Consider the following 16,792-nt stretch of genomic DNA (forward strand, 5'->3'; position numbering starts at 1 on the left):
TGATGTATTTCATATTTATTACAGTTTAGGTTTCGGCGCACTTACATATACTTGAAGATACCTGTAAGTACCAATATTAAGATCTACAGACAAGTGTGATTATTAAACTCTTGAAGCTATTGAGTATAACTACTAAACTATCAAGCGTTTAATTGAAAGAACATTAGCGCCTTTGATTGACGCAAAATCGTTTATCTTTTTCTATTTTATATCTTTTTAAACAGATAACGAGCTGAATCTAATATTGTGACTGATTAAAGTTGGTCCAAAAGAGACCTCTTTGAATTTTGAGGAAAAATGATCATTCACTTATTTTGCATTCTTTTGTAAAAGTTACTCGGCTATATTTTTATGCATTCTAGGTTTAAAAAAAGGCTTGTAACTTGCAAATGTTTAACTGTTTGTACAAACATAAATTGTAGAAAATGGCATTCAGTAGTCAATCTGTAGTGTCAGAAAACAGTTTTTACTCAATTCAAAAATTTTTTACAGTTCAAAGAATTTGAATAGTATTGGGGCGCTGTCTTTTTATTAAGGTCCTTCGCTTATTTTCATGATTTTGAAGTCAAACTGGAGTTATGATCTTGATCATACCAAAACAGTTAAAAGAGCAAAAGAGCTAGTGGTTTTGCGGCGTGATTTAAATTTAAAGTAGAGTGAGAAAACAGTGTTCGATCAAAATTTACCTTTCTGGTCGTTTTTTGTTCTTAATTGGCATTTTCACTTTCATTTTTACAGTATCGATTTTTTGATCGAAACCGAGAACGCTAACAAGATTTTCTTCTTTGTTTGATAGGAAAAAAGCTAAGAAGAAAAGAAAACGCGGTGTTTGTTTGCTTTATATTGTCTGAAAATTAGAGTCGCGAAACTCTTCTTGTATTTTGATGCCTTTTGGTGATGACGAATAACTTTGTTTCACTCTTTAGTAGCATTTGATTGCTCATAATTTTCTTTGCAAGTTGAATAAATTGAATTTCCAACGGCCAAAAAATGCAACGTGGTGACAAAAAAGCACTCCAAAAAATTATGAGAATTACCATCAAAACTTACTGTTTCATTTTTTTTTGGGCGCTAGTCAGCCACTTCAATTTTCATAATTCTGCAATTACACTTGCTATTATTTCAATAACACACTAAATAAAGTTAAGGTAATTTTACACTAACGTAGTTAAGGTAAACCGTTGATAAGGTAAAGTTAAGGTAAAGTTTACCTTATTTTTACCTTAAATTGAGTTAAGGTAAAAATTTACGTTAACCCTGTTCAGGTAAAACTGCCTTAAATTAATAGAACTTTTTTTTAAGTTCTGCAGTAAAATTACCACAAACTATTAGTACTTCAGACAGTAAAATCTATTAGCTGCTTTCTAAAGTTTATTTGTAAGCCCGGGTCGGGACGTCAGCGCCGTTTCAGCGCATTTCATGTGTAAGAACTGTCCTTAATGCGCTGAAATTATGTAAGAAAAGCGCTGTATGCGCTGAAATGCGCTGAAACTTTGAAAAGGCGCCAAAAATTCGAAAGTTCAGCGCATCTTCAGCGCACTTCTTACATAATTTCAGCGCATTTAGGGTACAATTGTTGTAAAGGTTCTTCAAAAGTTTTTTCAGCGCATTTCTTTAAAAGTTTCAGCCCAAGTTTAGCACATCAGTAGATAAATTTCAGTGCTTTTGAGGAAACGTAAAAGCAATAAAAATTCAGCGCATTTCTTACAAAGTTTCAGCGCAACTTCAGCACTTGTATTTTAAGGGAATTTAGCGTAAAATTTAAGGTTTTTTTAAGGTAGTGAGGCCTTAACTTTTCAGGTAAATTTCAGGTAAAGCTAGGCTTAGTTAAGGTGAGTTAAGGAAAGGCAAATCTACCTTAACAGTTAAGGTGAGTTAGCATGTTTTTAAGGTAAAATTACCTTAACTTTATTAAGTGTGAACAATCGCTTCAGAAGTCGAAAATCTTCCTATAGTTGTTAGAAATAAATTGAATTCGCCTAAGTGTGAGTAAGTTTATAGCGACTAGGTCTTGAGTGCTTTGAAAATTGCTCAACAAAGTAAAAAACAATTCAACCGTAAATTTTTAAGAGTCACGGGAATAACACAGCCTCAAACTTTCTCATTAATGCTTTTCGGAATTAATTTTAGAGACTGTACAGTTTTTTTTACCTGGGCTTTCAGATCGTATTTTTAAGTAACAACTAATCAACTACTGGCAAAGATTGATGCCTGTGTGTCATCGGTGGTGCCATTTCGTCCCCTTCCGCCTCTGGTCGCCTCAATCGAATCTTCAAAGGCAGCCACTCCAATTGCGTCCTCATCATATATCTCCATAATATAAACTGTTTCGGTTTTGATGACAAAGGAAAACTTGAATTCCTTGAGTTAGAAGTCTTCTTTAAACTGAGTTGGTCGAATAATTCTCATCAGTTCAAAAAATAATTGAAATTATATCGTCACACGCGACACATTTTAAAAATGCAACTCTAGCAATCAGTTTTTTTTATAACTATTATAACTATTTAACTATTTATTATAACTATTATAACTAAGTAACTATTTTTATAACTATTATAAAATACTGAATCAATTGATATCCCGGGTCGAGGTCTCAACGCTAAAAAACGCAAAATTATGTAAGATTGGCGTTGAATGCGTAGAATTTATGTAAGATCTACGCTTAAGCGTAGATCTTACATAAATTCAACGCATTCAACGCTAATCTTACACAATTTTGCGTTGAATTTTGGCGTAGATCTTACATATTAAGCGTTGAATTTTAGCGTAGATCTTACATATTTAGCGTTGAATTTAGCGTAGATCTTACATAAATTCAACGCATTCAACGCTAATCTTACATAATTTTGCGTTGAACTTTGGCGTAGATCTTACATATTTAGCGTTGAATTTTAGCGTAGATCTTACATAAATTCAACGCCTTCAACGCCAATCTTACATAATTTTGCGTTGAATTTTGGCGTAGATCTTACATATTTAGCGTTTAATTTTAGCGTAGATCTTACATGTTTAGCGTTGAATTTAGCGTAGATCTTACATAAATTCAACGCATTCAACGCTAATCTTACATAATTTTGCGTTGAATTTTGGCGTAGATCTTACATATTTAGCGTTGAATTTTAGCGTAGATCTTACATAAATTCAACGCATTCAACGCTAATCTTACAAAATTTTGCGTTGAATTTTGGCGTAGATCTTACATATTTAGCGTTGAATTTTAGCGTAGATCTTACATATTAAGCGTTGAATTTAGCGTAAATCTTACACAAATTCAACGCATTCAACGCTAATCTTACATATTTTGCGTTGAATTTTGGCGGAGATCTTACATATTTAGCGTTGAATTTAGCGTAGATCTTACATAAATTCAACGCATTCAACGCTAATCTTACATAATTTTGCGTTGAATTTTGGCGTAGATCTTACATATTTAGGGTTGAATTTTAGCCCAGATCTTACATATTTAACGTTGAATTTAGCGTAGATCTTACATAAACTCAACGCATTCAACGCCAATCTTACATATTTTGCGTTGAAAATTGGCGTAGATCTTACATATTTAGCGTTGATTTTTAGCGTAGATCTTACATAAATTCAACGCATTCAACGCTAATCTTACATAATTTTGCGTTGAACTTTGGCGTAGATCTTACATATTTAGGGTTGAATTTTAGCCTAGATCTTACATATTTAGCGTTGAATTTAGCGTAGATCTTACATAAACTCAACGCATTCAACGCCAATCTTACATACTTTGCGTTGAAATTTGGCGTAGATCTTACATATTTAGCGTTGATTTTTAGCGTAGATATTACATATTTAGCGTTGAATTTAGCGTAGATCTTACATAAATTCAACGCATTCAACGCCAATCTTATATATTTTTGCGTTGAATTTTGGTGTAGATCTTACATATTTAGCGTTGAATTTTAGCGTAGATCTTACATATTTAGCGTTGAATTTCAGCGTAGATCTTACATAATTTTCCGTTGAGTTTTGGCGTAGATCTTACATATTTAGCGTTGAATTTTAGCGTAAATCTTACAAATTAAGCGTTGAATTTAGCGTAGCTCTTACATATTTAGCGTTGAATTTAGCGTACATCTTACATAAATTCAACGCATTCCACGCCAATCTTACATAATTTTGCGTTGAATTTTGGCGTAGATCTTACATATTTAGCGTTGAATTTTAGCGTAGATCTTATAAATTCAACGCATTCAACGCTAATCTTACATAATTTTGCGTTGAATTTTGGCGTAGATCTTACATATTTAGCGTTGAATTTTAGCGTAGATCTTACATGTTTAGCGTTGAATTTAGCGTAGATCTTACATAAATTTAACGCATTCAACGCTAATCTTACATAATTTTGCGTTGAATTTTGGCGTAGATCTTACATATTTAGCGTTGAATTTTAGCGTAGATCTTACATAAATTCAACGCATTCAACGCTAATCTTACATAATTTTGCGTTGAATTTTGGCGTAGATCTTATATATTTAGCGTTGAATTTTAGCGTAGATCTTACATATTAAGCGTTGAATTTAGCGTAAATATTACATAAATTCAACGCATTCAACGCTAATCTTACATAATTTTGCGTTGAATTTTGGCGGAGATCTTACATATTTAGCGTTGAATTTAGCGTAGATCTTACATAAAATCAACGCATTCAACGCTAATCTTACATAATTTTGCGTTGAATTTTGGCGTAGATCTTACATATTTAGGGTTGAATTTTAGCCCAGATCTTACATATTTAGCGTTGAATTTAGCGTAGATCTTACATAAACTCAACGCATTCAACGCCAATCTTACATATTTTGCGTTGAAATTTGGCGTAGATCTTACATATTTAGCGTTGATTTTTAGCGTAGATCTTACATAAATTCAACGCATTCAACGCTAATCTTACATAATTTTGCGTTGAATTTTGGCGTAGATCTTACATATTTAGGGTTGAATTTTAGCCTAGATCTTACATATTTAGCGTTGAATTTAGCGTAGATCTTACATAAACTCAACGCATTCAACGCCAATCTTACATACTTTGCGTTGAAATTTGGCGTAGATCTTACATATTTAGCGTTGATTTTTAGCGTAGATATTACATATTTAGCGTTGAATTTAGCGTAGATCTTACATAAATTCAACGCATTCAACGCCAATCTTACATATTTTTGCGTTGAATTTTGGTGTAGATCTTACATATTTAGCGTTGAATTTTAGCGTAGATCTTACATATTTAGCGTTGAATTTCAGCGTAGATCTTACATAATTTTCCGTTGAGTTTTGGCGTAGATCTTACATATTTAGCGTTGAATTTTAGCGTAAATCTTACAAATTTAGCGTTGAATTTAGCGTAGCTCTTACATATTTAGCGTTGAATTTAGCGTACATCTTACATAAATTCAACGCATTCCACGCCAATCTTATATATTTTGCGTTGAAAATTGGCGTAGATCTTACATATTTAGCGTTGAATTTTAGCGTAGATCTTACATATTTAGCGTTGAATATAGCGTAGATTTTTCATAATTCAACGCATTCAACGCCAATCTTACATAATTTTGCGTTGAATTTTGGCGTAGATCTTACATATTTAGCGTTTAATTTTAGCGTAGATCTTACATATTTAGCGTTGAATTTAGCGTAGATCTTACATAAATTCAACGCATTCAACGCTAATCTTACATAACTTTGCGTTGATTTTTGGCGTAGATCTTACATATTTAGCGTTGAATTTTAGCGTAGATCTTACATAAATTCAACGCATTCAACGCTAATCTTATATAATTTTGCGTTGAATTTTGGCGTAGATCTTACATATTTAGCGTTGAATTTTAGCGTAGATCTTACATATTTAGCGTTGAATTTAGCGTAAATCTTACATAAATTCAACGCTTTCAACACTAATCTTACATATTTTTGCGTTGAATTTTGGCGGAGATCTTACATATTTAGCGTTGAATTTAGCGTAGATCTTACATAAATTCAACGCATTCAACGCTAATCTTACATAATTTTGCGTTGAATTTTGGCGTAGATCTTACATATTTAGGGTTGAATTTTAGCCTAGATCTTACATATTTAGCGTTGAATTTAGCGTAGATCTTACATAAACTCAACGCATTCAACGCCAATCTTACATATTTTGCGAAAAGCAAAGTCAGCAAAAAACCACTTTTTTGTGCTCTTTTATAGTGCAAAATCCATTTGAGATCATTTTACGATTTCAAAATTCTTCAAGTTTTTTTTTCAAAATGTCAATTTTTTAACTGTTTCGTGTTTCCACCCTATACTGCACAGGTGAGAAAAATCACTTTTTAGTGCTCTTTCAAAGTGCAAAATCCGTTTCAGACCATTTTACGATTTCAAAACTTTTTCAAATTTTTTTTTCGAAAAATCAATTTTTTTACTGTTTCGACCCCTATGCTGAAAAGTTGAGAAACGTGAAGTCAGAGAAAAATCATTTTTAATGCTCTTTTATAGTGAAAAATTCAATTGAGAGCATTTTACGATTTCAAATTTTTCAAGTTTTTTTTTCAAAAAGTCAATTTTTTAACTGTTTCGTGTTTCGACCCTATACTGCACAGGTGAGAAAAATCACTTTTTAGTGCTCTTTCAAAGTGCAAAATCCGTTTCAGACCATTTTACGATTTCAAAATTTTTTCAAGTTTTTTTTTCGAAAAATTAATTTTTTCACTATTTCGAACCCTATACTCCTAAGGTGAGAAACAAGAAGTCAAAAAAAACTTTTTTTAGTGCTCTTTTGTAGGCTAAATTCAACGAAATATATGCAAGTTTTACGCTTAATTCAATGCAATATATGTAAGAGCTACGCTAAAATCAACGCAAAATATGTACGATCTACGCTAATTTCAACGCAAAATATGTAAGATCTACGCTTTATAAGGATTGCGGCTCTTAAGGAAACCAAGGTACGGTGGCGCAATGGTAGAAGAGGCGACAAGTAAACAGGAGGGCATTGGTTCGAGTCCCATACCCAGAGTTCTACGCGTTGATTTTTTGTAAGATCAACGCTAAATTCAACGCAAAAATATGTAAGATCTACGCTAAATTCAACGCTAATTATGTAAGATCTACGCTAAATTCTACGCTAAATATGTAAGATCAACGCTAAATTCAACGCAAAAATATGTAAGATCTACGCTAAATTCAACGCTAATTATATAAGATCTACGCTAAATTCTACGCTAAATATGTAAGATCTACGCTAAATTCAACGCTAAATATGTAAGATCAGCGGCAACTAGCGTTGACAAGTTGGAAAATTCACCGCCATTTCTTACATAATTTTGCGTTGAATGCGTTGAATTTTTGTCTGCAAATTCAACGCATTCAACGCAAAATTATGTAAGAAAATTGCGGTGAATTTTCCGACTTGTCAACGCTAGTTGCCGCTGATCTTACATAATTTTGGCCAAATTCCTCGGCCCGGGATGAGCAGTTTTTGGATATAAGGTTTTGGTATAATAAGGGAAATATAGGTAAGTTCAGTTTAAAAATATGCAAGAATTTAAGGACTAATTAAACTACAACTGTTATTTAATGGACCATTTAAAATTATTTTTGACCCGCGATGGCAAAAGCAGCAAAAAATAACGTCGATAGGGTTTATCACAAACTGAAATTGCTGGTTTAAAATGCAAGTTCCGTGTATTTATTTGCTTTAACAAAATCCTCTAGTAAAATTGACTGCAGTTAAACAGCAGATTGACTAATATTGAGTAATATTCAAGACAAACTAATCCATCTTGTCTAAAAAAGATAAGTTCGAAAGCTAAATAAACTACCCCCCCCCCCCCCCCCACGGACTAAAACGAAGTTTTCTTTATAGTTTTGCAGAATGACCGTCAATCAGTTTGCAAAACTTCATAAATCCTTAAATAAACGAAAGTGATGATATAAATACGATTCAGTTATAACTATATAACACCCATCTAACCAATGGTGAAATTTATAACAAGTTAAATCATAAATGTACCAATGAAATTTAGAGGATTTGGTTTTACAATAAATCTAAATTTCGCGCTTAGTTTGATTTGAATGTGAGTTCAGATTCAGAAAAGTGCTTGCGTAGATAGATAAATCTAGTTCTTTGACAGGAGTTTGTGAATGGATGGAATTATTTGAGAATTTGGATGTCAAATTGCTCAAATTCATCCTCTCTTCTTAAGGCAATCAGAGTTTAGATTTGGTTTATTTATAGAAAACATACTCAACCTCTAAAATGGAGCCAGGAAAATTGGCCGACAGGGGGTTTAGCCGAAAAGGAGCAAATGAGTAATTAGAGGACATCATTTCTGATTGGATGAGGAAGAGTGAGAAATTTTTACCGACAGCTGATTCTGATTGGTCGACAAATTTGATTGGGGTCTCGGCTTATAAACCCTCTGTCGGCCAATCGGGCGATCGAAATCTAAATTTGAGTCTACTCAACCAGGCACTATCCCAGGTTGACCAGACTTGGAAAACTGACTAAGGCCTTACTACGGCACCGTATAAGTCTTAGAAACAAACCGTACTAACATATCGTAAAATTTCGTTAGAAAATAACCTACTACAAACTATTAACACATATTAAACCATAATAGGTTGTTGATATTTTTGTTAAGATTGTTCTTCAGCAGTGATGCTAAATTGAATAAACTTTAAATAAAAATAACTTTTCTGGACTGACATCTCACGCGCTTTTTAGATCTTTGGCAAAGAAAATCAAGCTATCATGATTGATCATATGAAACATGTCTGCTGAGAAGATATCAATCCCATGCAATTGTTTCTGGAATTCTGCAATGGCAATAAACCCGTCGTTAAATCAAAGATTCAAATTAATTACGCTTCATGTTCTAAGCCCCATTTAGTGGCATTTTAATTTATGATCAAGACGTCTTTTTGTTTAACAAACTTAGGCCGATCATAATGTTTGTAAAAGAAGAATATTCAGCAAAAATGACAAGTTTTCGAAAGAAGAGTAAAAGTCAAGCCTCCATTTTATGGATACGTGTCTTGATGCAACAAGTGTCCATGTAGAATTTGGGAAATCCTTTTTTTCTCACAAAAGTGTCGCAATTGAAAGCGATAGAAACTGAATTTAAAAAATCGGTTACCATAAAGTTGTTAGTAAGACTGTTGACTTGCAATTCAAAGCCACTTGACAACCGGGCTCCGATGGAACAAAAAAGGGTGAATTCGAAGTTGAGTAGCTATCATAATTATTTTCTCATGGGTATTTTTTATAAACATTGACTATCTCCGTGTATTTGTCGTTGCGTGCTGCAACATAAAAGTAGTAACACTATAACATAGTAATAGTAAGGTAGTAAGTGCTCCCGTGGGTCAAGTTTCTTTTTTGTTACTTTTGGGAATCTGTTTTATAGATACCATGCGGGAGACTTTAAACTTCCAAATAAGGCTAGTTTTCTTGAGTTGAGTGGTTGACCAATCCATTAACTGGTATAAGTCTGATACTGCTTTTGTTTTAGATTGAATAGCCTGAATAGAAGTCGACAATGTATAAAGAGGGCGTTCAGGTCATTTGATTGCTCTTTTGAACTCATTACAATATTTACGTAAGAAAGACCTAACTAATGTGGTCCATAATGCGAAGCGGACAAATTCTTCTGTTTTGATCATTCTTGTACGTTGTTGCTCGATAAGTTACTGAGGAGTAGAACCACAACATTACCAAAACAGTACCATAGCAAAACTGTAGCTGAGGAGTGGACCTGTAAAGAAGTCGTGATAACAAAAACATTGATGAGGGAGTTGACCTGACTTGATAAATTCAGAACACCGGTTTGCGCCATTGGAAATCAGAACACTTGAGAAGACCGACGAACCAACCGCAGTTAGATCAAGTGGCTTAATTGAGAGCTTGTAAAATTGAAAGAATAGTAGCTTTTCTTTAATTGTGAGTTTGATAACAAAGTTAAAAATGTGAACCATCTTTTATGCTAAAACTCGTTTACATTTCTTGTTCATTCAATTGATTACTCGAATCAATTCATTATTCCAGCTAGAGTTTATTACAGCCGTAAAGAGCAGCGTGAGGACAAATAGCCTTCCAATAGATGTCTGAGAGCCATCAAAACGCCCCTTTCAATTTGTTAGAGTTTTGGACGCTAGTCGGACCCCAGCTAGTCAGCCTAAGCAAAGTACAAAGTTTCACAGAGGTGCTCCTGGGTGGGCTATCGCGAGCGGAGAAATGACTTCTGCAACGACGAGTGACGCAGAAGGAGAAACCCGTTGAGTTGAAGTTCGACCGTGGCTACTGTTAACATTTAGCTTTTCTTTAGATTAGAGGAGAGTGAGTTCTGACTTAGTCAAGAACGTAAGTTGAGTGAGGTTGAGTTTGAATAGAGTGTCGCCTTTCTGAGCGAAATTTGTTATAGGGTCTTGGCCAAGATATAAAATATTGTGAGGCACGGTAAATAGAGTTGCGAGTAGAGAGCTAGAGATAGTCTAAAGTGAGAGAAGCTAAGTGAGAGCAAATGAGTCAAAACTGTCACCGTTAGCAGTTGGTTCTTCTTGGGGAAAGAATGCCAATTCAGAGTACCCATAGCTTATAACTGCAAAATGTTAAGCTGCTAATTGGCAAGTGACAGTTGCGAGTGTAAGTTTTGTGAGCACAGAGTTGAGTAAAGATGGTGTAGAGTAGAAAGAGAGATAGGTTTTCTACAGGTTTAATCTTTCCTTCAAACTGGAGGAGCACAAGTTAGAGAGTTTGACTCTGAGGCAGAGATCAAAGAGAAGTTTGCAAATTAGGCCAGTGATGGTTCAACAGCAGCAGGACGCTAGTGTAGGGTTGCAAAGCAGAATCAATCAGGTTAGAGGTAGAGTACTTACTGGTAGGAGAGGAGGAGGAACTGGTCTTAGCCAAAAATGAGAGGCTAATGGATCTTCTGAGACAAAGAAGACGGTTAGACAGAATAGAGAGAGTTAGAGTTGAAGAACACCACGAGTAAGCAAAGGGAAAAAGAGTAACATAATTATTTTGTTAACATGGATTAGAGTGCGTTCCTGTTTGTAGAGTTTTATCCTTCGGAAAGGTTTCCGAAGTGGGAGGACTGGAGGATGTACTACCTAGACGTGATAGAAATGTTACAAAAAGTGATGATCAGCCAATCGCGTCAATGCATAGTCTACTGAGAGGATGGGCGTTGCAAGCGGTTTTGAATTTGACTTTCAGATTCTGGTTGTCGGAAACTGGTAAAATGGTGACGTCGTTAGGACAATTATTTGACACCATTGAGAAGAACTTCTCTTTAAGTAAGGAAGAAAAATGTGAGCGTACTGACAGAAGTAGAAGAAGGGGAGGAAGTGTAATTGAAGAGAAAGTGGAAAGTGAGAATGTTCCAGCAGAAGGCAGGATAAAAGATTTCTTAAGCCAGAATTTAGAGAGAAATTTTAAGCTGAGTGATATCGGTTCACATTTAGTGAGAAAAGGACGTAGTAACCAAGATGAAGCAATGAGGAACTTCCAGAACGCGATAGATTTGCTACATTTGGATGAAGAGCAAGTAGAACAATTAGGTCTGGGTATGTTGGGAGAAGTAAACAGGGAACAGCAAGTAGGTATGAAGTATTGATACGATCAAAGATCCCGACAAAAAATAATTGTGATCCCTGGTGAATGGCTTGAGACGATTATTGCTTCTACAAAGCTCAAAAAGGAGTCATTTAGAAGTCTTTATGAAGAGGTGTGTCAAGGAGAAGAAAATGTTTGCAATAGAGTTGAACGATTGAAAAAGTTTGATGAAGAAAAAGAATTGGGGCATAGAGAGCTACCATCACAATTTGAAAAAGAAGAGGCGTAAAGGCAGCACGGTGATATAGAGAGCAAGGAACAGAGAAGACTAAAGGAGAAGAGCAGGGAAAAATTCTTGTTGAAGTTGAAAAAAAGTATTCACATCTGAGTGGTTCGAGTACTATGTAGACCATTCATCAGCGAACGATGGAGGAGATGACTGTCTCTTTTGAGTGATTTGGACCATGAGGTCCGTGAGGACGAGGAAATTGAGCTTCATCTGGAGTTCTTTGCATGTACTCAAGAGAAAAGACTTAAAAATGTACCTCCCATGGCATCTGAGTATTCGTCTTTAGTGGGAGGCGTTGAAGTTGATATGCGAGTGATAGAGTCTATTCATAGAATTTCTGCAGAATGTCTAGCTGATGACAATCCTAGAGTTAATTCGAGTGAAGAGATTTGCACCGTAATTGATGAAGTCCCTTGCATTGTTGAGAAAAGGGATTGTCTACTTAGTAGAGTTGAAGAGGAGTCTTTTCAAAACAAAAAAAAATTCAAAAGCAAAAATAGTGGTTCCGTTTGTCCTGCAAGCGTTTGTTCTGGAACCTGGCAAAGTAAATACTCACAAAAAAATTGGATTGGAGAAATTTTTAGAAAGGTTGAGAGGAGTGACAAACCGGGCGACTTAAAAGGAAAGCAGCCAAATCTGTGTGCAGTGATTAATCTCCTGGTGGATCCAAAAGTTCGCGAAATTAATTTGGTGGAGGAAACTAGTACATGGGCAGTTGTTTATTTTGAAAGTAGCAGAGGTAGAGTCCAAATATTCTGGGGTGCAGATTGTCAAGATTGACCTCAAGTCATTTCGAGGGGTTACGAGGCATGTCTGTTCTGGGATACAGCAAAAGTTGTGCGGAACAAGCACGTCAACTGCTGACTAGGAAGAAATTTTTTTCGATTGCGCTTCAATTAAGAAGAATGGCAATTTGAGGCGATTTCAAAATTTCTGAAGGACCTGTGCTTTGGAAGGCAGTTGAGGTGTGCACGGTACCAAAGGCAACAAAAGAGAAAACTGATTGGATTTGCAAGCTCGGCCACTGCATATCGACAACGGAAATTACGCTGAAGACTAATAACGAATTACAGAAACGACCTCAACTGCTATCAATGGCAAGAATGGGAAATTTTGAAGGAGTGTCTGAACATACGGCACTAGCTATCAGGATGGGCAACTTCGTTAGTTGTTTCAAACGAAGTGAACACTACAGACTTAAACGAGTTTGAAGCAGTTGGTTTAAACAAAATTGTTCAAGTTTTAGGAAGAGTTTGTAATACCATTGTGATATGGGAGGCTACATCAGATTTTCCCCAGGTTGATTCAGTATTCGTTCGTTTGTTAGGTAGGTCAGTTTTCATAGCTATAACGAAGTGGTAGAGACTATTAGTGGAGTTCATCTGGGAGAAGGAGGAAGCAGTGATGTCACGGATAGACAACGGCGTGTAGAGTCTTACGATCATTTGTCGGTTTTCAGGACATTGGTGGAAAACGTTTTGAGTTGACTACGGCTCTCGCTTGTTCTAATGTTGGGTATCCTCGAAAGATTTTGGAAGTTGGAAAGAGGCAATGATTCACAGATCTCAGCAGTAAAACGGAATAACCGGGATCAACAGGAACAAAATTTGAGATGTTCATTGGTAGACACAAGCGCGTTGAGAAAAGATCCAGGTTTGGAGAAGCTCAAGCAAGTGTTTAAGAATTACGTTTCAAGATCTGATGAATGTCCATTCGTTACAGAGAGTGCGATGGACACATCAGACGTTCCTCCGCGTAGTCAGAGAATGCAGGGATGTGAATGTGGCCTCAAATCATCAAGCAGTATGGGAGGTAGTAATCAGGGCTTTGACTAAGATTGATGCTTGATGTGGTTTACGGAGTAGTTTTAGCGATCAAGAAAACCCCTCTGCTGAAAATGTCCTCGGCAAAAGAAAAATGTTTGAAGCTCAGTCAAAAACGATGTTGGAGTTTTGATGGAAGATTTACAAAGAGCCACTTGAGGAAGTTTAAGGAGTTGAATGAAATAAGCAGAAAGCAGGTTGAGCTAGGCAAAGGCAAGGAACAACTGTTGTGTTATGTGTGATCACAACCAACAACACGGGAGTTGGACTTTCGGTCTACTCTTGACTGTGAAGCTGGTTCTTTGGAACAATTAGAAAACTGGAGGATCCTTGGAACAATTACTAATTGCACGACTTCAGATAGAGTGGAGGCAGATATGCGCATCCCCAATTGAAGACAGGATTCGAAAGGGCAGAGGAATTGCAGAGAATTATTGAGGGAGAAATAAGGCGCAGCAATGTTTAGATGGTTGGAGGAGACTTCGATGATAGTAATTTCGAATGGGAGCAGCGTTTAAGTGTGTTAGTCAGGGCCAAGGCCCTCGAAGCAAATTTATCTTTTTTCTTTGGGTTCTTCAAACGACACTTGAAGCCGAAGCGAGGAAGTCCATGGAACGCCAATATTGTGGTCTCCACCTGTTGATAGCACAAATTATGTAGGCTACAACAGAAGATGGGGCAGTCTCAGTCGGTAGTCGAATTGCAATTTGCGTTGATGGCGTTGATGGGCGATGTCCACAGCTGAAGGGAGGAGGTCTGTCAGAGAGGAATCTATATCAGCGGATGCCAAGACTCAATGTTAAGAGGATAATGTGGCTTTAGACAAGTCGGAAGGAGGGATAGAAGAGTACGCTGAAGTTGATGAGGAGCTTTTTCCGAAGTTTTGGTTAATGGTGTTAAGTTCGTTTATATGGCGAAATAATTGCTTGATATAATTAACCAAACTGTAAATGGTAGAGGTTGCATGAAGTATTACTAGTTAAACACAAAAAATTGGTTTGTAAATATTCCGTAGAGCAAGCCAGTTGGTTATAACTAACCTTGAAATTGTACTAGATAGGTGAGTTGAACCAAGCTAATTAAATTGATAGTGTCCAAACTGTTCAAATAGAATTTTTGGTGAGATAGCCTGGTTCAAGGATGAAAAGATTCGATGGTTCAACTTTCTAGTTTTTTAGTAGATAAAAAATAACAGAAAGTGGCGTTAAGATGCCTCTTTATTAGTTGTTATATGTGTTGTATCTATAGAGAAAGACAAGTTTTTAGTTTGTGTAATCCTTCTAGTTTTTTTTAGCCTTTATTGTTGATTTGGATTCCTGTGCAGTAAATTTGCAAAATGTCCTAAAGTAATACGTTTAAGTAGTTTTAATACTCATTTGTAGATAGCGATGGTTCACAAACTGGTTTACTAGGCTTACGTTAACGAATGAATTTGTTGTGATTTGATGTTGAAATAAAAATGAAAAAGTAAGGTATGCAAGAAGCAAAACCTATTGATAAGGGAGACTAGATGTATCAACAAGGCATATCGACTTTTTAAGACTAAGGTTGGTTAAAATTTAGGTCAAATGCCAGTTTTAGCAATTATGCGCGAAAATAATAGTCAAGAAGGGAGTAGTGTAGAATTTGGGAAATCCTACTTTTCTCACGAAATTGTCGCAATTGAAAGTGATAGAAAATGAATTTCAGAAATCAGTTACCGTAAAGTTGTTAGAAAGACTGTTTGTTTGCAATTCAGAGCCATTTGACAAACCAGATTTCTGTGGAACAAAAAGGGTGAATTCGAAGTTGAGTAGGTAAATTAAATATTTTCTCAGGGGGCTATTTTTATAATTATTGGCTACCTCCGTGTACTTGTAGTAGCGTGTTCCAACATAGTAGGTGGTTAGTGCTACCGTGGGGCAAGTTTGTTTGTTGTTATTTTTGGGAATCTGTTTTATAGATACCATGGGGGAGACTTTGAACTTCCAAATAAGGCTAGTTTTCTTGAGTTGAGTGGTTGTTCGATTGAATAATTGGTAGCGTCATAAGACTGATACTGCTTTTGTATTAGTTTGAATAGCTTGAATTGAAGTCAGCAATTTATCAAGAGGGCGTTCAGTTCATTTGATTGTTTTTTTGAAGTCATAACGAACTTTACGTAGGAAAGACACAACTAATGTAGTCCATAATGTTTTGATCATTCTTTTCGTTGTTGCTCTATAAGTTACTAAGGAGAAAAACCACAACCTTACCAAAAACATACCTAACAAAGTTGTAGCTGAGGAGTTGACCTGTAAAAAAGTGATAACAAAAACATTGTTGAAGGAGTTGAGCTGAGTTGACAAATTCAGAACACCGTCTTGCGCGATTGGAAATCAGAACAATTGAGAACACAGGAGAACGCAGTTAGATCAAGCGGCTTAACTGACAGCTAATAGAACTGAGAGAATAGCAGTTTTTTTATTTATGAGCTTGGAAACAAAGTTAAAGTTGTGAACCATCTTTCTTATTAAAACTCTGGTTGGTTTTTCATTTGAACTTGTGATCTTTTAAATTTCTTGTTCATTCAATTGATGTTGTTTGGCTACTCGAATCAATTCACTATTCCAATTAGACTTTCCTACAGCCGAAATGTGCAGCGTGGAGACAAAATAGCATTCCAATAAAAGTCAGAGAAGCATCATAACACCCCCTTTCAATTTGTTAGAGTTTTGGTCGCTAATTTATGGTCCCAAGGTAGTCAGCCTATATGCAAAGTACAAAATTCCACAGTCAAACCTTTCATGCCATCTGAAATACACAAAACGACCATAAGATGCTGAAGTGATCAGACACAGATTGAGAAGGACGGTGTTTACCCAGGACAGCTCCACCTGGCTACACGATAGATAGAGCATATGAAAATCAACACTAGTCTTTTTTGACAAACTACTCATTCTTCAGTTGAAAATGATGCTCCAAATATGGACGCGTACCCTAGTTATTGAATCCGGGTCGAAGTTTTTGGTGAATGTTCGTAAGAAATGCGTTGAAAGCGCTGAATTTTCGTAAGAAATGCGTTGATTGCGGTGAATGCGGTGAAAAAAATGTTTCACCTCTTTTCACTGCATTTCACCACCAAATTCACCGCATTGCTTACAA

The 16,792-nt window shown here is 35.8% G+C and overlaps 1 protein-coding gene across 2 annotated transcripts in view; it reads right to left on the reverse strand.

The window, feature by feature from the left end:
* The window catches only part of LOC142358488 (uncharacterized), a 32,405-nt gene extending 24,371 nt beyond the window's left edge, over window positions 1-8,034 (reverse strand). Inside the window, exons 1-2 of one of the 2 annotated variants that reach the window (XM_075409885.1) lie at window positions 7,940-8,034; window positions 2,212-2,404 (exon numbers count right to left, since the gene is read on the reverse strand). In XM_075409885.1, coding sequence (XP_075266000.1) covers window positions 2,212-2,316 — 105 coding nt within the window. In that variant the 5' untranslated portion in view covers window positions 2,317-2,404; window positions 7,940-8,034. Of the gene's footprint in view, window positions 1-2,211; window positions 2,575-7,939 lie in introns of those variants that run through there. The other variant, XM_075409883.1, reaches the window with a different exon arrangement.
* Window positions 8,035-16,792: the final 8,758 nt, after the last annotated feature.

The sequence above is a fragment of the Convolutriloba macropyga genome, unplaced genomic scaffold, assembly GCF_964194025.1.
Source record: "Convolutriloba macropyga unplaced genomic scaffold, txConMacr16.3 SCAFFOLD_1134, whole genome shotgun sequence".
Lineage (NCBI taxonomy): Eukaryota > Metazoa > Xenacoelomorpha > Acoela > Convolutidae > Convolutriloba > Convolutriloba macropyga.